Genomic DNA, 21,258 nt, shown 5'->3' with positions numbered 1-21,258 from the left:
AAGAACACTTTACCCATGTGCTAACAGCTAACGCACCAAGGAGCATCTGGAAATAAGCAGGTTGCATCAGGAAATACTGTCATTACCACCAACTGGCACTTGCCTTCAGGCTAAGGCCAAGTTCCAAGGTCTCCAGACGGGGAGAGCAGGGAAAAGGAAAGAACTCAGTCACCGGGGTTAGAATTAAAATGGCGGGTGTTAACTACAAAAACACAGCCGCCTTTAAATTGTCAATTGAATGGCTGCAACACTTACACACGTCAGTCATGCTTTGAATGGCGTATTGCAAAGGTATTGTACTGTGCTTGGAAGTGGTTGGTAATGTAAGAGCAGTCTTAGATCTGAACATTTCAAAGTGCAGAGCTAAAACAGTCACTCTGTCCGAGGTCATGTTAAGTAGGGAGAACATGTTTTGAAACATTTTGTATTGGGGAAGTACAACTTGAATTTGTCCATTAAGGATGCACATTTTATCTTTCGGTTGGAAATCAATTTTGCTAAGGTATGACCTATTGAACTCCCCTGGTCTCAAGTTATACATGATTACTGTAATAAGGAAGGACTGCAGTTGCACCTTCAAGGAAATCATTCAGAGCAGAGGAACCCATGATGTGGTGACTGTGAGCACCAGGGCAGCGTCCTGAATAGCACCCTATTCCCCATATAGTACACAACTTTTGACCCATAGAGCTCTGGTCAAAAGTAGTGCATTATGTATGGAATATGAGTCAGGTGTTGACGAGTGTAAAGCTTGATACCATTAGCCAAAAATTCAGACATATTAAACAATTTATATTAAAACTATACTGGAACTTTTTCACCCATATCCCTCTCAAATGATTATGTTTCTAGGTATCATGCATGTTTTCAGAAACAATTATGTGAATGGCCAATATTTCAACTCTCTCAATTGTCCATGGAGGCCGAGTGATTTTCCATTGTCACACACACACCCAAATGATGTTCAACTAGCAGTATTTAGTTTGCCGTTGGGCATCCCTACTGAGGTAACGGTCTAAATCACTCCTAACCGAATATGGTTCAAATAGACTAATATTTCAAGCTCTGAGATTAAGTTCTATGATGGGAAAGCAACAAAGTTAAAACCAGACCATCAGAAATCTGCTTAAGGGGGCTTCTGATGTCTCCCCACAGGCCTAGGCCTCAGTCCATCTCATACCGTCCCATAGTGCTTTGCACATAGTCTTAAAGGACCCTCATCAGATCAGCCATTTGTATTTGGCAGTGTGTTGTGAGTGTGTATGTGTGGTTTAGGTCAGTGAGATAGTGGTTAGAGTATTTGAGAACCTCAGGTCAGTCATCATCAACATGCCCTGGAGAGACAGCCAAGTCAGTCATGTGCCAGTTGCATGGGTGGCAAAAGGACTTCTTCCACATGGCTCCTGATAGTCACACTAAAGTGTCTGTTGAAAACTCATATGCATAATGTTGGTTGTCAAATTTTTCTGCTATCACCTGTCTTTCAGGGTCACTTTCTATTTTGAGCCATAGACCGATAAGTCATCTGGTCTTAGAAAGTGTATTTATGGCCGTAGAAGATAGACCTCATTTGAAAGCAGAACTTTTGGAGGTGCATGGTACTGGATTGCATATACAGTGCATTCGGGAAGTATTCAGACCCCTTGACATTTTCCACATTTTGTTACGTCACAGCCTTATTCTAAAATGAATTAAATATTTTTTTCCCTCATCAATCTACGCACAATACCCCATAATGACAAAGCAAGAACAGGTTTCTGAAATATCATAATTTGCATACAGCACCATTCAAAAGTCTGGGGTCACTTAGAAATGTCCTTGTTTTTGAAAGAAAAGCACATTTGTTGTCCATTAAAATAACATAAAATTTATCAGAAATACAGTGTAGACATTGTTGATGTTATAAATGACTATTGTAGCTGGAAATGGCAGATTTTTTAATGGAATATCTAGATAGGCGTACAGAGGCCCATTATCAGCAACCATCACTCCTGTGTTCCAATTGCACGTTGCGTTAGCTAATCCAAGTTTATCATTTTATAAGGCTAATTGATCATTAGAAAACCCGTTTGCAATTATATTAGCACAGTTGAAAACTGTTGTCTGATTAAAGAAGCAATACAACTGGTCTTCTTTAGACTAGTTGAGTATCTGGAGTTTCAGCATTTGTGGGTTCAATTACAGGCTCAAAATTACTAGAAACAAAGCACTTTCTTCTGAAACTCGTCAGTCTGTTCTTGTTCTGCGAAATGAAGGCATTTCCATGCGAGAAATTGCCAAGAAACTGAAGATCTCATAGAACGCTGTGTACTATTCCCTTCACAGTACAGCGCAAACTGGCTCTAACCAGAATAGAAAGAGGAGTGGGAGGCCCCAGTGCACAACTGAGCAAGAGGAAAAATATATTAGAGTTTCTTGTTTGAGAAACAGACTGGCAGCTTTATTAAATAGTACCCTCAAAACACCAGTCTCATCGTCAACAGTGAAGAGGCGACTCCGGGATGCTGGCCTTCTAGGCAGAGTTCCTCTAGTGTAGTCTAGTGTCTGTGTTCTTTTGCCCATCTTAATATTTTATTTTTATTGGCCAGTCTGAGATATGGCTTTTTCTTTGCAACTCTGCCTAGAAGGCCAGCATCCCGGAGTCGCCTCTTCACTGTTGAATATTTTTGCGATTTTTCAAACTTTTTCTGTTTTTTATTTTTAATAAATGTGAGAAAAAAATCTAAAAACGTGTTTTCACTTTGTAATTATGGGGTATTGTGTGTAGATTGATGAGGGGAATACAAATATTATTATTTCTAAATAATGCTTAAAGTAACAAAATGTGGTAAAAGGGAAGGGGTCTGAATACTTTTCGAATGCACTGTATGAAGGGAGGGAAGGAGGGAAGGGGGAGGGAGGGAGGGAAGGAGTCATCCTACATGAGGAGGGAGTAAAAATGACTGAAAAGGAATGAGCAAACAAAGGCATGTCTGTGACTGCAGGACCGCTTCCAAACTCAGGAAGAGAGACAGGAGAAATCCGACTCCTGGCTCATTATGATGATTGGATTTACTGTTCACTACCCCAGGGCTTTTTACTACTTCCTCTTTGTTTTCTTAATAAAGATGATTTATTAAGGGGAAATCCGGTTTGCTTTGATATTGAGTTTGATAAGTCATTATTTATAAATTTAGACTTTCCACTGTACGCCAGTTGTAGCTTAGCTTAATCTCTAGACCCAGAGCTAAGCTCTTCTTAAAGCCACCTTCGTCAGAGCAGACAATGAGAGGCCGCATAAGAGGTCAAAGTGAGTCAGTGCAATCAGTGCAATATGACACCTGTGCTAAATCAACATCACTCGCAAGAATGACTCTTGAATTGCAGCACACCGGTATTCAAATTAATCATTTGTGGCTTTGCTCATTTGCGTTTTTTGGTTTTTAGTCAATTCCACGTGCGCAAACTTAAGTCCTAAAGACAATGAGCAACTTTTACCCGGATATGTGTGTGCACTTGTGCGTGAGAGAGAGCGAGAATGTGACAGCAAATTTCTATCACAGCACTAGCAGTTCATTATACTGCTAGTCAGGGAAATTAACCTTGTTTAGCCATGTGTTCAATGATGACAGATGAGACAGGTCTCTCTACGCCAGACCCTAGTTCAAAGCTTGTGAAGTTCCTAGGCTCAGAGAGGGTATATTTCAACTTATCACCTCATCTTCAGATGGACGTGCTGAGACACTAGCCTGGTTAAACCAGACTGAACACTCACCCTTCTGATGCTACCAGGCTACAAGAGCCATCCTGGCAGGGATTCTTGTGGTCAGCTAAAGTGCCAGTCCACAACAATTGGTTATCCGAAGGGAAGATGGGAAAATATGTCTCTCAATCATAGATGCATTATTAGCACCTTTATAATTTATTCCATGCAGGCTTGTTAGTCCATGTTTATAAGGAGAAATAAAGCAGTTCAGAAAGTATCCGGCCTCTCATCCTATGAACCAAAGAAATGCAGTCAGGTTGTGGCCTAAAGTTCTCAATGCCAGAGCATGTTGGGTAATTGTGTTGGAGACACTATCCAGATGTTTTGAGGTCAGGGAGAGGTCAAGGCTTATCCAGCTCATTCTTTTAATTCTAATCCATGAGTGTATTACAGGGACACGATCAGTTTATATGATCTTACCAACAAGGCGCTTGTTGCCAAGTTGATTCCACAAAGTGGTACTACTTGTACGATGACCTTATCCTTACATTTCATTGTCATTATTTGGCTCTGTTCAAACTCTAAACAGAGAAGAAACGGTAGACGTTATCCTGAGCACCACAGGTACAGAAAGCTCTTTCTCAGGAAGTGTGTTGGCTTTCTTGGAGGACTCGCTGACAATATTCAGCTGGAGAATCTCTGACAATATTCCAGCTGGAGAATCGCTGACAATATTCCAGCTGGAGAATCTCTGACAATATTCCAGCTGGAGAATCTCTGACAATATTCCAGCTGGAGAATCTCTGACAATATCCAGCTGGAGAATTGCTGACAATATTCCAGCTGGAGAATCTCTGACAATATTCCAGCTGGAGAATCTCTGACAATATTCCAGCTGGAGAATCTCTGACAATATTCCAGCTGGAGAATCTCTGACAATATCCAGCTGGAGAATTGCTGACAATATTCCAGCTGGAGAATCTCTGACAATATTCCAGTTGGAGAATCTCTGACAATTTTCCAGTTGGAGAATCTCTGACAATATTCCAGCTGGAGAATCTCTGACAATATCCAGCTGGAGAATAGCTGACAATATTCCAGCTGGAGAATCTCTGACAATATTCCAGCTGGAGAATCTCTAACAATATCCAGCTGGAGAATATCTGACAATATTCCAGCTGGAGAATTTCTGACAATATTCCAGCTGGAGAATTTCTGACAATATCCAGCTGGAGAATCACTGACACAGGAAACCACTCTAAGCTTGTTGCTAAGCAGAAGGAGACAGGCAAGATGCCAAATACTAGCTTTTGTCAAAGACCTGTGACCCATTAGACATTGTGAGCAACGGTCTCAAATGAAGGACACCATTGTTCCTCACATGAGAAAACAGCTAAGGTATACTGCTGATTAACTCCGAAACAGCAAACTATCCCTTCCTGGAACGAAATGGATGACATCATTTTGAACTGATGATGGACACGGTGGACACTGGACAACTGTGTAATTCTTCTTACAAAACGGCCTCACAAATAGCATTATGTAATGTGTTATATGTAAACTTCTTTATACACTATTTGCAATAGTGATCTCCTTGACAAATTGTCTAGTAATCTGATACACTGTGTTTTTAGATGTTCTGAAAGCTTATTTTCCATTGCCATTGCACATTAGTTCAGGAGTTACTGACTAACAAAACATTTGTATTTTTCAGCTCGTCCACGACAAGTGAAGCAGTCACTACCATAGAGGAGGATAACCACAAACTCCTCCGAAAATCTGTCACATCCACATCTGCACAGCGGTCAACAGAACAACCTTCTCACAATTTATAACTCAAACTGTCTCCACTTTGCTTTGGTACCCATTCCACGAAGAAGCAGGAGACAGGCTTCCATTGAGTCAGGGACAGTGATGGGTTTACAGAGAGGGGCACTGCGATGGGCACTTTCCTGCCTGCTGCTGCTAGTCGTGGCTGGAGGGTCACACGGCTCCCTGGTGAAGACTAACCTAGGGTTGAGGGTGAAGAGGGGCCAGCCGGCCTACCTGCAGGAGGGGGACCTGCAGTTCCACATCCCCCTGGTGAAGGACGCCTGCAAGGTGGAGGTGGTGCTCAACGAGCCAATTACGCAGAGGGTGGGGACGCTGACACCTCAGGTAATGTAACTGGCTTCTTTGTGGCAGGTCAACAGGTGGTAACCATTGCTTTTCCAGTTGTAAGTTGAATAGTCATCTAAGAGGGGATGATAGGAGACAAGCACACATTGAAGACCCTGCCCATGGCAGAAACACTCGGCACATCGGACACAGGACCCCAAGTAAGATGTATTTTTACCTGCCTGTTTGCCACTTAGTGGTGGTGGACCTCTGAAAATGTCCTACCTGTTACAACTGGAACAGAAGTCTGAACAACCTTTTACAATCCAGGAAAAGGGTTCGTGATAGACAACTGCCCTGGGGTAAACCTGGCAGTAAAACGCTAATAACAGTATGTCACTGGCATGTTTCTCCCCCATAATGAGAATCCCTGACAACGCTTAACACATTGTCCTAATTGCTGATCATAAAAACAGACCATAAAGCTGTTATATTAGGAGGTTTAGGTACAAGGGGGATTGTGATACAGTATGTACCATGGTATGTTCCTTAAGCAGTTCTTCAATAGGCTCTTGGCCAGGGCCGGCTCTAGCCTTTTGGAGGCCCTAAGCAATATTTGGTTGGGGAGCCCTACTTACAAGTGGGCAAAATGTTTTAGTGCCCCCCGTTCACGACAGAGAGATACATTTACTTTTTAAAGTCAATTTCCTGCAATTCTATAAATTTTGCCATCGGTCATAGAGAACATGTACCAATTTTAAAGCAATTTTTCTGCAGTTCTACACATTTTACCACGGGGTAAGAAAGAAAATAATGACATTTTATAATGCATTTCATGCAATTCTACTCAAAATATATTTTCCCGTTTTAAAGCAAGTTGTCTGCAGTTCTACACATTTTGCCATGGGACAGAGAGAAGTCATGTAATTCTACTAATTTTGCCATTGAGCAGGGAGAAAATTTAGATTTTTAAAAATACATTTCATACAATTCTACTCCTTTTGCCATTGGGCAGAGATACTGTTTTTCGTTTTAAATGATTACTTCAAGTTTAGATAACTGGCTAGACTGACTATCCAATCTAAAAATTGTTAGATGACATGGCTAAATGAGTGACTGTCAGTGCTGCTGCACAAACACATTTTTGACTTGCACCTTGTGTATTTTACTATTCCAACACTCCAGGGGCCCTAAGCGGCCACTTATGTCCTGCTCTAGACCCGAGGGGCTCATTTCCTGGACAAAACAATCCTGGACTAAAAAGCACTTTCAATGGAGATTCTCTATCGAGGATGCTTTTTAGACCTAGGCATAATATGTGTATTGGAAACCGGCCCTTAATGATTTGGGCTTGAAAGTTGTTGTTTTTTGGTTTGAAAATTCGTAGAAAATGCTAATATTAGCAATTGGTGGCAGTGGTGGCTATACAAACTCAACCAACATGAGTATTGCAGTGGATGTCATTAGTCATTGGAACCCCTTGAAACGGATATGTCTGATCCTCAGAAGAGGAAAAGGAAGGCAGATCTGAGCATTTTATGTCTGACCCTGGACACTAATTGAGCCGTTGTCTGCAGGGAGAGACAGGCAGCCTCCAGGCCTAATGAAGGTCTGTTGACAGACTCCGGGCTTTTCCCTGTGCCCTCCCTAGTAGCCTACATGTCTGAGATGTCTTGAGATACCCCTACGCAGCCGGAAATGTTGCCACACACTCTCGTGTGTTGTTTGGTTACTGTGTAGCACTTTTTAAGGCCGCTATTACTTGTTGTTCACGATGAACAACATCAAGTAGTTGCTTTAAATGGTGCTAGTTATGTGGTGGTGACTGTAGAGAGTATTTATCCTAAATAAGCAACAATGGTAACGTTATATTACTACCAGATGACAGGACGAAACCTCTGGTTTAGGTGCAGCTTGGGTTGCTCTGTTTTGTTTTTCTTCTGAATGTTACTTGAAGAATGGATAAACAAGACTGTGTTTTCTGTTCGCTGTTTGAGAGGAAAAACAGCTTTTGGTTTTATTAGCATTTTTGCTCTCTCTCCTATTTAGCTGGTGACTCTTTTTATGCCCCTTGTAATATTTACCTCAATAAACTAAGCCTCAAGCTACATACATGGGAACCTTATTTGACCAGTTTTGTCGCAGGAGTATAATAATCCTGCAGCAGGAAGATTGTTAATTTTTTAAGTGGTCATTTGGAAATGTTTTTTTTTTTAAAGTCTACAGTAGCCCACGGCTGCATCTGATTTTATTTTCACATCATAATTGTAGGTGTTTGACTGCCACTACCTGGCTGATGACGTAAAGTATGTCCACAATGGCTGCCCGATACTAAAAGAAGATACTGTCAAGCTTCGACTCTACAGGTACATGCATCTTTCCAAATTCTATTCAGAGATTCTATGATTACATGTATTGTATTTATATATATATTTTTTAATTATACCCATTTTGAATTAACAAAATAAATTGTACTGAATGAGACTGAAGACATCACTTCCTGCAAAACAGAGTAGATAGCAACAGGAATGATTTATTGTACTAAGTATTGTACTCACACTTATCTCCTCCCTGTAAAGTTGGCCCCACTTATAAAAGGAAGTTCTGACCACTGCTACTGTTTTCAGTGTGACTAGATGGTCTTCTCCCCAGGTTCACAGAGACAGAGACCTTTACCGAGGTCTTCTTCCTGCGTGTGGAGATCATGGAACCTGACTGCAACATCATCAAACTAGGGCCCAAGTCCCTGGTGGTGCCAGAGTTCTACGGCCTGTCCGACACGCTGGATGGTAACGTGGTGTCCTTCCACTATGAGAGGATGATCAGTCTTGAGTGTAGCATCCGTGTGAACACCCACGAGACACACCTCCCGGGTCATGGTCAGCTGGTCATTGGGGAGCCAGACCAGCTGGAGGCCAGAGGGGACGAGCCGGAGAGCTTCATTCCTCTCCGGCAGCAGCTAGGTATGGATGTATAATAGTATTACTATTATCAAATATTAGTAGTAATGGTAACAGGAGTAGTGATACAGTCAATTGGTAGATAATTGTCAAACTCAGAATGTTGGATGTATTAAAACTAGTGTTCAACATGAACTGAATTCATGAGAAATCAGTGGGGTTTTTTAAATTGTTTTCTTTAAATAGGCAAGACAGTTAAGAACAAATTCTTATTTTCAATGACGGCCTAGGAACAGTGGGTTAACTGCCTGTTCAGGGGCAGAACGACAGATTTGTACCTTGTCAGCTAAGGGGATTTGAACTTGCAAACTTCCGGTTACTAGTCCAACGCTCTAAGCACTAGGCTACCTTGCCACCCCTATGTAATGTGTAATGCATGAATTCCAACCAAAATCATTTACTTGTCCTTAAACACATCCCCCTAACCTCACTTCCTCTTCTAATTGTACAGATAACAAGGCCAGGGCCATGTGTAAGACTGAGGACTGCCTGAACGGCCTGAAGCTGGCAAAGGTTATCAAAGTGCCCTGTGATGAGTTCCTGGTGATGGGCCTGAGGTACCAGCACATAGACCCACCGTCTCCAGACGTAGACTACATCGCCCTGCGACTGGACCTCACCGACACCAGGAGCGGGAGCATATACCAGGTATTTTACACTATTTCTCATCAGAAACATTTTCTAGAAGTTACCAAAATGTTGAAGGATTGATATCTTGAGGTCAGTGAAAGTACTTTATCTTCGTATGCTGCAAAAGTTCTGGACAATTTACTTTTAACTAAGAAATTCAGCCTCTTAGTTAGCACAACCTCACAGTAGAATGCCTTGTTTGTCTGTATATTTTTTACTTTATTTAACTAGGCAAGTCAGTTAAGAACAAATTCTCATTTTCAATGACAGTGGCTTAACTGCCTTGTTCAGGGGCAACATGACAGATTTTTAACTTGTCAGCTCAGGGATTTGATCTTGCAACCTTTCGGTTACTAGTCCAATGCTCTAACCACTAAGCTACCCTAGTGATTTAACCATGTGTCTATGTGCTTGTGCTTGTGCTTGCATTTGTATGTGCAGTCGGAGCGGGCCTGGATACCTGTCCACATCCCTGGCGCTGTTCCCAACCAGCCGCCCAAGCCAGCCTTCATGTCCATGTTTATCCTGGAAGTGGACCAATTCATCCTCACGCCCCTCTCCACTGCCACCCTGGACGCAGAGGACGGAGAGACCCCCAAACAGCTGCTGGTGTTCAACATCACCAAGCCCCCCCTAGAGGGCTTCATCACCCACCTTTCAGACCACACGCGACCCATCTTCTCCTTCACCTGGGTGGACCTCAACGACATGCTTATCGGCTACCAGCCACCCAACTCATCCCACACCCAGCGTAGGAACTATGAGGTGCCCATTACTGTTTCCTTTGTTTGGCCCATCACATTCACAGTGTTTAAATTCAATTTCCATTGCATTTAAGGAGGTGGTGGAACAGGTCCAAAAGTGTGGCAACATTTTGTTTGGCATAACAACAGAGTTGGCTATACATTCCAAACAGATCTGAGACCAGGCTAGAATGTCATCTTTCTCAGGCCATCAGATGTAGTTTCTCTTCAACAGGTGGAGTTTGAGGTACATGACTTCTTCTTTGAGAAGAGCGCCCCGATCATGGTCCACATGTCAGTTAGAACAGCAGACACCAATGCACCCAGGGTGTCATGGAACATGGGTAGGTGTCAATGGCAGTAGAGGCCGATGGGAGGAGCCATAGGAGGACGGGCTCATTGTAATGGCTGGAATGGACTCATGGAACGGAGTCAAACATGGTTTCCATATGTTTGATACGTTCTATGTATTCCATTCCAGTCATTACAATGAGCCCGTCCTCCTGTAGCTCCCCAAACCGGTCAATGGGTGTATTCCAAATACACAGCTTCTGCACAGATCTTGTATAGATTATAAAATGGTTATGTCACAATGTGATCTTTCTAGGTCTTAGTCTTCTTGAAGGTCAGTCTCGTCCAATCACTTGGGATCAGCTCCAGATTGTGGACAACGACAACTTCAAGGCTGTACGCATCATCACTGTCGACGGCCTCCAGCATGGCAGGCTAACACTGAGAGGTATAGAACTCCTTCAATAGCATCATTTGATTGTTATTCTATTTTAATTACTTCTAGGATGACGGCGACATCCCCACTATGTGTCCATAATCTGCAGGTGGCAAGGGTTTCATGTTCACCGTTGCCGACATCCTCGCGGGCGCTGTGCGCTACCATCACGACGACAGCGATACCACCAAGGACTTCATCATCTTCCGCATCACCGATGGGCGCCACCAGACCCGGCACAAGTTCCCCATCAACATCCTGCCCAAGGATGACAGCCCACCATTCCTCATCACCAACACAGTGCTGGAGCTCTCTGAGGGCCACACGGCCCTGCTGAGAGGATCCATACTGCAGGCCTCAGACATGGACTCAAGCGACGACTACATCCTGTTCAACATCACCCGGCCACCGCAAGCTGGAGAGCTCATGAAGATCCCTGGTCCTGGACTCACTGGTGAGGAGAGGAGCCCTCTGAATAGACCACGTTGTTTTACAAGGCACATCTATTGTGCACACTTTGATTCCCAGCTGAATGCAATTGTAAGGCATAGCAATGGGGAACTTTTGCAGAGCTTTATTATGCAATGACCCACTTGTTGTTTAGTTTGATAATCACATACCAGTTTTAGAATGCTATTCTTCAATATACATGTAACTGCCAAAATAATGGAAACACTTGAGTAAATAAGGGATGCAAAAGTATATTGAAAGCAGGTGCTTCCACACAGGTGTGGTTCTTGAGTCAATTAAGCAGTTAACATCCCATCATGCTTAGGGTCATATATAAAAATGCTGGGCAGGCCATTATTTTGGGGTCAGTGATTTCCTGGCTCCTTGGGACGTCCCTACCCTAACCCTTACCATAACCCTAACCACAACCTTTACCTAACGTTAACCTTTTAAAATGTAAATTTCAATGGGTTAGGGATGTCCCAAGGACCCCGGATAGCCCAGACCATTACTATGGTTGCCATGGCTATGCTCCCATAGGATGACAATGCCCCCATCCAAAGGGCACGAGGGGTCACTGGACGGTTTGATGAACATGAAAACAATGTAAATCATACGCAATCGCCATCTCAGTCACCAGATCTCAACCCAATTAAAACGCTTGTGGGAGAATCTAGAGCGGAGCCCGAGGCAGCTTTTTCCACCACCATCAACAAAGCACCAAATAATGGAATGTCTCGTAGAAGAATGGTGTCACATCACTCAAATAGAGTCCCAAACACTGGAGTTGTTCTGGCTGGTGGTGGCCCAACGCCCTTTTAAGACCCTGTACATTGATGTTTCCTTTATTTTGGCAGTTACCTGTATGTTTCAGTTAAGTCACACAGCCTCATAAATTATCACTTAGTTTTATCTTAAATCATCTGTAAAAAAAAATGACAGTGGTGTTCTTTTCCTTGGTTCTATCAGGTTATCCTGTCATCCGTTTCCTGCAGAAGGACCTGTTCCACTCTGTGGTCTACTACCGCCATCTAGGGAATGAGGTGTTTGATGACTCCTTCGAAGTGGTGCTCTCGGACTTCCATGACCCACCCAACCTTTCAGAACCTCAGGTGAGTTGTACCATTGCCGGATCGTGTACAATTGCAGATTCATAAAGTTGGATTGAATGGAATTCAAACTCCTCAAATGTCATTCAAAGCTAATGTGGTCTCCCACCTTTACAGGTCATAGTGGTGCACATCAACCCTGTGCCTGACCAGCCACCTAAAGAGGTCCCTGGGGTGACTCGCTGCCTGGTGGTGAAAGAGACAGAGGTGGTCCACCTGACCAAGAAGCAGCTTCACTTCATCGACCTGGAGTCCCCTGACAGCGAGCTCACATACACTGTTACCACTCCGCCCTTCTACAGCAGGTCTTATGGGTGAGCATCTCATGTCGAGTTAAGTTTGTTTTTGCAATTTGCAGGGATAAAATGCATACTGTACACTTGGTACCATTGGGGAAGAATGATTACCAATGCTAATACGTTAAGGCATCCCCCTTGAAACTCGACTGTTACGTTCAATGTGCTATTTTCCTGTTGGCCAGGGGCCATGATGCAGGGAGGCTGTTCCTGGTTGACAGCATTGCCAAATTCACCAAGGATGCTGAAGCCCCAGTGTTAAGGTTATTCACACAGGTAAGCTCAGATATGTTTACTTTGGCTGGACGAGAGGAAAATTTCAGACTAGGTTTACTAACATCTTTATTGTTCCAGCATGCAGTCAACTACATGAAAGTGGCCTACATGCCTCCCATCCTGGACATTGGGCCTTACCCGCAGCACATCCAGTTGGTGCTCTCCGTCACCAACCAGCAGGGAACCACAGTCGCTGGCATCTGCTTCAACATTACCGTGGTGCCAGTGGACAACCTGGCCCCAGAGGTATAAGGTTGTGTTCAAAGTTATCAAGCTAGATGGCACTTCTGTGTACTGGTAGGCTAACCCCCAACCTGTCACAATCATGCTAGCACTGCTAACTCTACCACAAGCTGTCTAGGAGTAGCTGAAGCAGTTTGAAGACTCTACACCAAGGCGATTGAGGCCCTTGAAGGCCAAAGTACTGCTGGGTTTTATTTTCAACCTGGTAGTTAATTGGTCCATTTATATCATTAATTGAACAGACAATTTAGCCCTTAAATAAAATTAGCCCTTAAATAGAAGAAGGAGAGTCAGAATTGTTTCATCCCTTCAGGCCCTTAATTGGACAACCCTGCTGTATACATGTATATGTTCCCTCCCCAGGTGCACATGAAACCTCTGACAGTGGACGAGGGTGGGGAGTGCTGGGTGGGTCCGGACCATCTGCTGCTGGAAGACCATGACTCTACAGAGGAGAGCCTGAGAGTGGAACTGAAGAGAGAGCCTCAGCACGGAGCTGTTCAGCTGGATGGCTTCTCCATGAAACCGGGCCAGAACTTTACTGTTCGCGACCTGAAAAGCCTAAAAGTTAGGTCAGATATGATTGATGACACTTCATTACTGCACCCTAATACACTGCGATGCTCATGTGAAGTTTGTACATGTTGGCTGCGTTCCAATGGCCACACTATATACCGTTTAGAACGTATACCCAGTAGAAGGCTTGATTCTAAGCATAATGCTAGTGTGAATTTTGGAACAGAGCAGTCATTGGCTATCTATATACAGCATGGACACAAACTGATTCGATAACAAGGAGAGTCAAATTGTGTCAACAATCCTATTGTATCGTCAAACTACAATTGTGTTGGTTTGTCCGTGCAGATATCATCACGACAGCTCGGAAACAGTGGGCGATGCCATTGAATTCATCGCTACCGATGGGATTAACGCAATCAACTTTGTTCTGGAAGTTAAGGTACTGTAAACTTAATGTACATGACCATTTCGATGCTATCAGAGCCAAAAAGATGTTACAGTGAATGTTTGCTGTATGAGAGTCAAAGACCATATCTTTGTCAACAGGTGACACTGATCAATGATGAGGTTCCAGTTCTCATGCCAGGTCTGAAACCTGTTCTGGACTGTGCAGAGGGACAGGAAGTCATCATCACCGCTGAGTACATTTATGCCACAGACGCAGACAGTGACGATAACAGTCTGACCTACATGATTGCCCGTCAGCCATACCATGGCGTGGTGCGCAAAAACACCATTGTGGTCGATCGCTTCATTCAGGCAGACATTGTCGCAGGGAGTATCACCTACGAACACACAGGTATTACTGTTAAATCTACCTCATCCCTGCACCACCATAAGTGTATTGCTGGTTTATGACCATTCCAATTAAAATATATATTTTTTTTTATACATTAACCCTAACATCTTACAACTTTTCTGTTGGCCATCATGTGGTTTTCTGTTTTCTGAGTCAAAAAAAAAAAAAAAAAACATGATTATAGACATATTATTTCATCCCCTTCTTTGAAGCCAAAAACTTGCAATCATGTTTCTTATGTCACCTCAGGAGCGGAGATTGGACTAGCCCCTCGACACGACACAATCACGTTTGTGATATCCGACGGCCAGGCGGAGAACGCTCCGTCATGCTGTAATGACCGAGAGGACACATTGAAAAGAGGCAGGACACAAGTCCAGGAGAGCCTGCCTCTGTATGACCTGAAGGTCACCGTGTTCCCTGTGGACAGTCAGATGCCTTCTATTGCAACAGGTAATGAATGCAGTGATGCTGCAGCAATGCCTATGATACTTTTTATTCAGGTTCAGACATTATTAGTATCCTTGAGATTTGTGAAACGGTTCAAGAGCAAACGTACACCTATATTAGCAAGTGTATGCTAGTGGAAGAAAAATACTGAAAGCAACACTCTGGGCACACCAACAGAAATGTAAAATATTGAGCAATACTGTATAGTGCATTCCATTACTATTTTCTCTCACAATTATACGTAAATGGTCAATCAATATGGATGTTCTTCTCCTCCTTTGTAGGAGATGTGTTTGTGGTGGATGAAGGGGGTGTGGCCCCTATAACTGTAGCCCACCTCAGTGCCTCGGATGTGGACACTCCCCTGGAGGAGCTGGTGATCAGCCTGGTCTCTCCTCCCCAGTATGGCTACATTGAGAATATCCTGCCCAGTCCTGGATTTGAGAAAAGCAACACAGGCATCAGCATCGGTGAGTAGCTCTTACCCCGTCATATTTGTCTTCATTTAACCGCATTCACATCACAGGCATTGCACTTTTTCATAGACTGTAGTGCTGTAACCTCAAGCCATATGGAATCCCTCATAAGCAGTGAATAATCCACCGATTTCTTTTCCTAAATAAATCACTTGTTACATTAACCTTTTGTATAAACTCAAACTTTGTCCCCTTTTCGTAGTATGTATAACCAGTATGTACATTATTAACTGTAAAGGTTCCCGGACTGTTCCACCTCAGCATCTCTCCTCCGGTCTCTCCTCAGCCTCCTTCTCTTACAGTGACATCATGAACGGACATGTGAACTATGTCCAGTCCAGACACCAGAGGATCGAGCCAACCGCTGACCAGTTCATGCTCTGCGTCTCTGACGGGAAACACACCTCTGCCCACGCCCACTTCTACATCATCATCAACCCCATCAATGACGAGGTCCCGGAGTTTCTCGCCAGAAATATCACGGTGAGTCACCCGTCGTCAAGCTGTCATGTATCCACAGCCGAGGTCACCACCATATTCAGACCTGAAGAGTTACTGGATGTGGAGGGTTTTATTCAAAGCCCATCACTAACACACCTGGTCCAGGCTGAAGACCATGATTAGTGGAATTAGGTGTGCTAGTGCTGGTCTGAAACAAAACCCTGCACATCTTGTAGATTTCCTGGGCCGAATTTGGAAGCTTCGTCTACACTATTTAAAGCTATTATAGTTCAAATCAAAGACCGTTTTATTGGTCACATACACATGTGTGTTTCAGGGTCCAACAGTGCAGTAATATCTAACAATTTCACAACAATACACTTAAAAGAATCAACCTAAAAGAATGGAATTAAGAATATATCAATATTTGGACGAGCAATGTCAGTGCGGCATAGACTAAAATACAGTAGAACAGAATACAGTATATACACATATGAGATGAGTAATGCAAAATATGTAAACATTATTAAATTGACTAGTGTTCCATTATTAAAGTGGCCAGTGATTTCAAGTCTATGTATATAAGGCAGCAGCCTCTAAGGTGCGAGTGATGGCCTTTTTCATGCTCTTCAATCTCTGATTTCATATTTACAACAACTGAAACCCCCTAACCACCTATTCTATAGTGCAACATGCCTCAATTCACTCTAGGACCACATCCGGACCGATTTAACTGACATCCCCATTGGTGTTCCCGTGTAAAAAGGTGCGAGAGGGCCATATGAAGGAGCTGGACCCTGCTGTTATAAACGCGGTGGATCTGGACATCCCTAAGAACAACCTGCAGTTCACCGTGGTCCAGGCCCCCCAGCATGGCACCATCATGGGCCGAACGTACGGCAACGACGTGCCCGCCAATGGAAGACCCATCAACAGGCACAGGGACGCAGAGGTGCTGGTCCAGGACTTCACCATGCAGGAGTTGAGGAATGGTACTGTACTGTGACCAACTCCTTGCGACTCAGAGGCTGTCCTCATATGGACACCGTAGTACTGTGCCATTATTGAGACTGGTGATCCTGAAGAGCATGAAAAAGCTGTATGAGATTCAAGTAGAGCAATTTGGTGGGATTTGTGTGCTAGTGATCATCAGTCGTGGGGTTATACATACAGGCACATTCAAATAATGAGTTCACCTCCACTGTTCAGGTATGTCTCTGATGTACATGCATGATGACTCTGAGAACATGGTGGACAGCTTCACCATCCAGCTGAACGATGGGAAACACCAGCTCCAGAGGCACATGATGGTCAATGTACTCCCTGTCAATGACGAGGAGCCTCGAGTCATAAGGTAACAGATGGGACTTGTTACATTTACACACAGAGAAAACAATTCATTGATGTCCACACGTTCTGTAGAGTTTACTATGAGTTTACTTCACCAATAATCCATACATGTTTACAACAGGCCGTATAAACGTCCTCCCGCCTAATCTAGACTTCCCTTATATCTGTGCTCCCCCTTCTGGCTTTCCTGAGTACAACACCACAATGTCTCCTTCCTGTGTACATTCGGTACACATTTCACACAAGTTAATAAACAAACCGTTTGGCTGAAGTTTCCCATAGGTACAGATCTAGGATCATTTTCCACTCTCCCAGTCCTAAACTTAACCATTAGTGGGGGAAATGCAAAACTGACCCAAGCAACTTCACCCTACTTGGTTGTCTGCCTTATAGGAACAATGGACTGGAGGTGGAGGCAGGCGAGGCTAGGCTGATCTCCAGTGCTATTCTCTTTGCTCAGGACAGCGACACTACCTCTCAGGAGATAGTCTACATGTTGGAGAGTGTTCCCACTCAGGGACTGCTACAGGTTAAGGTCAGTACACTCCTGTATCATCTGATATGAACTGGTACGTGTTATTAACAAATGCCAGCATAGAAAAAATTGTTCCATGCTCGATTAAAGGGGCATTTCACTTTAAAAAAACTCATGTATATTCATAGTTGAAGTTGGAAATTTACATACACTTCTACTTTGTGTATGACACAAGTAATTTTTCCAACAATTGTTTACAGACAGATTATTTCACTTACAATTCACTGTATCATAATTCCAGTGGGTCAGAGGTTTACATACACTAAGTTGACTGTGCCTTTAAACAGCTTGGAAAATTCCAGAAAATGATGGCTTTAGAAGCTTCTGATTTGAGTCAATTGGAGGTGTACCTGTGGATGTATTTCAAGGCCTACCTTCAAACTCATGGGAAAATCAAAAGACGTCAGCCAAGACCTCAGAATAATAATTGTAGACCTCCACAACTCTGGTTCATCCTTGGGAATCATTTCCAAACGCCAAATTTCCAAAGGTACCACGTTCATCTGTACAAACAATAGTACGCAGGAATAAACACCATGGGACCACGCAGCCGTCATACCGCCCAGGAAAGAGACGTGTTCTGTCTCCTAGAGATGAACGTACTTTGGTGCGAAAAGTGCAACTCAATCCCAGAACAACAGCAAAGGACCTTGTGAAGATGCTGGAGGAAACAGGTACAAAAGTATCGATATCCACAGTAAAACAAGTCCTATATTGACATAACCTGAAAGGCCGCTCAGCAAGGAAGAAGCCACTGCTCCAAAACCGCCATAAAAAAGCCAGACTATGGTTTGCAACTGCAAATGGGGACAAAGATTAGAATTTTTGGAGAAATGTCCTCTGGTCTGATGAAACAAAAATTGAACTGTTGGGCCATAAAACCATCAATATGTTTGGAGGAAAAGGGGGGAGGCTTGCAAGCCCAAGAACATCATCCCAGCTGTGAATCACGGGGGTGGCATCATCATGTTGTGGGGGTGCTTTGCTGTAGGAGGGACTGGTGCACTTCACAAAATAGATGTCATCATGAAGACGGAAAATTGTGGATATATTGAAGCAACGTCTCAAGACTTCAGTCAGGAAGTTCAAGCTTGGTCGCAAATGGGTCTTCCAAATGGACAATGACCCCAAGCATACTTCCAAAGTTGTGGCAAAATGGCTTAAGGACAACAAAGTCAAGGTATTGGAGTGGCCATCACAAAGCCCCGACCTCAATCCTATAGAACATTTGTGGGCAGAACTAAAAAAGCATGTGCGAGCAAGGAGGCCTACAAACCTGACTCAGTTACACCAGCTCTGTCAGGAGGAATGGGCCAAAATTCACCCAACTTATTGTGGGAAGCTTGTGGAAGTCTACCCGAAACCCAAAAGTTAAAACTGTTAAAGGCAATGCTACCAAATACTAATTGAGTGTATGTAAACTTCTGACCCACTGGGAATGTGATGAAAGAAATAAAAGCTGAAATAAATCACACTCTACACTATTATTCTGACATTTCACATTCTTAAAATAAAGTGGTGATCCTAACTGACCTAAGACAGGGAATTTTTACTCTGATTAAATGTCAGGAATTGTGAAAAACTGAGTTTAAATGTATTTGGCTAAGGTGTAAACGTCCAACTTCAACTGTGTATGCGTGTGTGTGTATGTATGTGTGTATATATATATATATATATATATTCTTCATTATTCAACTTTTGAAACATGCAAAATCATGCATGTCAACCTAACATTTTTCAAAAGACATTACTTTCAGTTCACTAATGATTACACTGTAAGTAAATCATCAACATTCAGTCATTATGTGCCTTCGATTATGTGTTCTCTCCCTAACTGTCCATGGTCCCTTCTCAGGTAGGCTCTGACTGGGTGACCCAGTCTGCGGAGATGAACTGCACCCAGGAGACAGTGGACATGAACCTGCTGCGCTACCTCCATACCGGGCCACTGGGACACACACAGGATTTATTTGTGTTCCACCTGCTGGACGGGAAGAACCGCTCCCCCGCGCATCACTTCCACATCTCCCTCAAGGACATGGAGAAAGGTTTGTGAACAGATGGACAGACCACCAAACTGGGAAGTGCACTATTATGCAGTTTGCTATAACCTACACGTTCATGGTCTGTGTAAAAAAACAAACGCTAGTAGAGAAGTCTCATCATATCAGCTGGTAGCTACTACTACTGTTGTCTTATGTTATTAGAATAATGTTAAACTCAGCTAAAATAATGAATAAAATACGCTGGTTTATAAGTCTATGTTGTGTAAACAAATTTGTGCAAACTTTCATTTTAAGACTTCACTTTCTCTATCAATTCCCAGGAGACATTGCCATTTTTGTGAAGCCGGTGAAGACCAGCCGTGGTGAGCGCGTGGTTCTGACCACAGACGTCCTGTTGGCGACGGACGGTACAGACAAACCCGAGGAGCTGTTCTACATCGTTACAGTCCCCCCCGGCAACGGCCACATGGAGTACATCAAACACCCTGGGGTGGCCATCAGCACCTTCAGCCAAATGGACATCGCTGCCAACCTGGTGGGCTACGTCCACGACAACAGAGCCACCGCGTCGTTGGAGACACTACAGTAATGGCAACCCTTCTAAATGTATAAAATGACGAGGCTGATAATCTTAACATTATTCCACATAATAGTGGTTGGAACATGCAGCAAACGATGCTTGTTTGTAGAAAAAAAAAAGACATCTCCAAGACTGTAGCCATCATAACAGATAGCAGATGGCCCAAATCTGACCCACATCAATTTGTAAGTCGCTCTGGATAAGAGCGTCTGCCAAATGACTTAAATGTAAAATGTAAAAATAAGTTTGATACATTGTATGAGATGAAGTACCTTCCCCTATGAACCTGCCATGCTCCTGTATGTCTTTGTTAGGTTCGTCGTCAGCAATGGCAAGGCCACCCGTAACGGCACCCTGGAGATTTACGTTGAGACCACCGACCACGTGCTGCCATCACTGACCTGTAACAGCGGCTTGAGAGTCCCTCAGGACTCCTCCATGGCGGTGACCCCTGACGCCCTCGCCTTGTCCGACCCCGACACCCCACCCAGTGACCTGCTCTTCTTCCTGGCCCAGCCTCCGCAGTACGGCACACTGCTTCGTGGCGGTGTCCCGCTCGCTGCCGGGGGTAACTTCACCCAGTGGGACCTGCAGGAGCTGGAGGTGACTTACAGGCACGGGGGCGGCCCGTCGCAGATCGACCGCTTTGCCTTCACGGCCTCAGACACTACCAACAGGAGTTTCCTGCTGGAGGGGAGGGTACAGATGGAACCTGTTATCTTTACCATTCAGGTAGGACACACTTATCTGCATACACACCTATGCCCAGATATGTCGATAGAGGGGCCGTTTCAGGGATACAGTAGATCAGCACAGCAACTTATTCAATAGTAGTGGAATCAAAATAATTAGTTGTGCAATGTTTTGGGAATGTTTTGATGGACAC

General features: G+C 43.7%; 1 protein-coding gene across 4 annotated transcripts in view; it reads left to right on the top strand.

Annotated features, from left to right (window-relative positions):
* frem1a (Fras1 related extracellular matrix 1a) overlaps positions 1 to 21,258 on the top strand; it is a 31,546-nt gene that overhangs the window by 5,061 nt on the left and 5,227 nt on the right. For 3 of the 4 annotated variants that reach the window (XM_064931691.1, XM_064931693.1, XM_064931694.1), the window contains 24 exons: positions 5,400 to 5,842; positions 8,054 to 8,148; positions 8,435 to 8,745; positions 9,194 to 9,390; positions 9,814 to 10,137; positions 10,351 to 10,459; positions 10,723 to 10,854; positions 10,952 to 11,296; positions 12,262 to 12,404; positions 12,519 to 12,715; positions 12,883 to 12,973; positions 13,052 to 13,219; positions 13,580 to 13,788; positions 14,081 to 14,174; positions 14,282 to 14,534; positions 14,784 to 14,987; positions 15,269 to 15,454; positions 15,747 to 15,943; positions 16,668 to 16,893; positions 17,111 to 17,255; positions 17,645 to 17,786; positions 19,642 to 19,834; positions 20,113 to 20,377; positions 20,687 to 21,104. In XM_064931691.1, coding sequence (XP_064787763.1) covers positions 5,600 to 5,842; positions 8,054 to 8,148; positions 8,435 to 8,745; positions 9,194 to 9,390; positions 9,814 to 10,137; positions 10,351 to 10,459; positions 10,723 to 10,854; positions 10,952 to 11,296; positions 12,262 to 12,404; positions 12,519 to 12,715; positions 12,883 to 12,973; positions 13,052 to 13,219; positions 13,580 to 13,788; positions 14,081 to 14,174; positions 14,282 to 14,534; positions 14,784 to 14,987; positions 15,269 to 15,454; positions 15,747 to 15,943; positions 16,668 to 16,893; positions 17,111 to 17,255; positions 17,645 to 17,786; positions 19,642 to 19,834; positions 20,113 to 20,377; positions 20,687 to 21,104 — 4,887 coding nt within the window. In that variant the 5' untranslated portion in view covers positions 5,400 to 5,599. Of the gene's footprint in view, positions 1 to 5,399; positions 5,843 to 8,053; positions 8,149 to 8,434; positions 8,746 to 9,193; positions 9,391 to 9,813; positions 10,138 to 10,350; positions 10,460 to 10,722; positions 10,855 to 10,951; positions 11,297 to 12,261; positions 12,405 to 12,518; positions 12,716 to 12,882; positions 12,974 to 13,051; positions 13,220 to 13,579; positions 13,789 to 14,080; positions 14,175 to 14,281; positions 14,535 to 14,783; positions 14,988 to 15,268; positions 15,455 to 15,746; positions 15,944 to 16,667; positions 16,894 to 17,110; positions 17,256 to 17,644; positions 17,787 to 19,641; positions 19,835 to 20,112; positions 20,378 to 20,686; positions 21,105 to 21,258 lie in introns of those variants that run through there. The other variant, XR_010451141.1, reaches the window with a different exon arrangement.

The sequence above is a fragment of the Oncorhynchus masou genome, chromosome 23, assembly GCF_036934945.1.
Source record: "Oncorhynchus masou masou isolate Uvic2021 chromosome 23, UVic_Omas_1.1, whole genome shotgun sequence".
NCBI lineage: Eukaryota > Metazoa > Chordata > Actinopteri > Salmoniformes > Salmonidae > Oncorhynchus > Oncorhynchus masou.
This window is presented reverse-complemented; position numbering and strand designations above follow the sequence as displayed.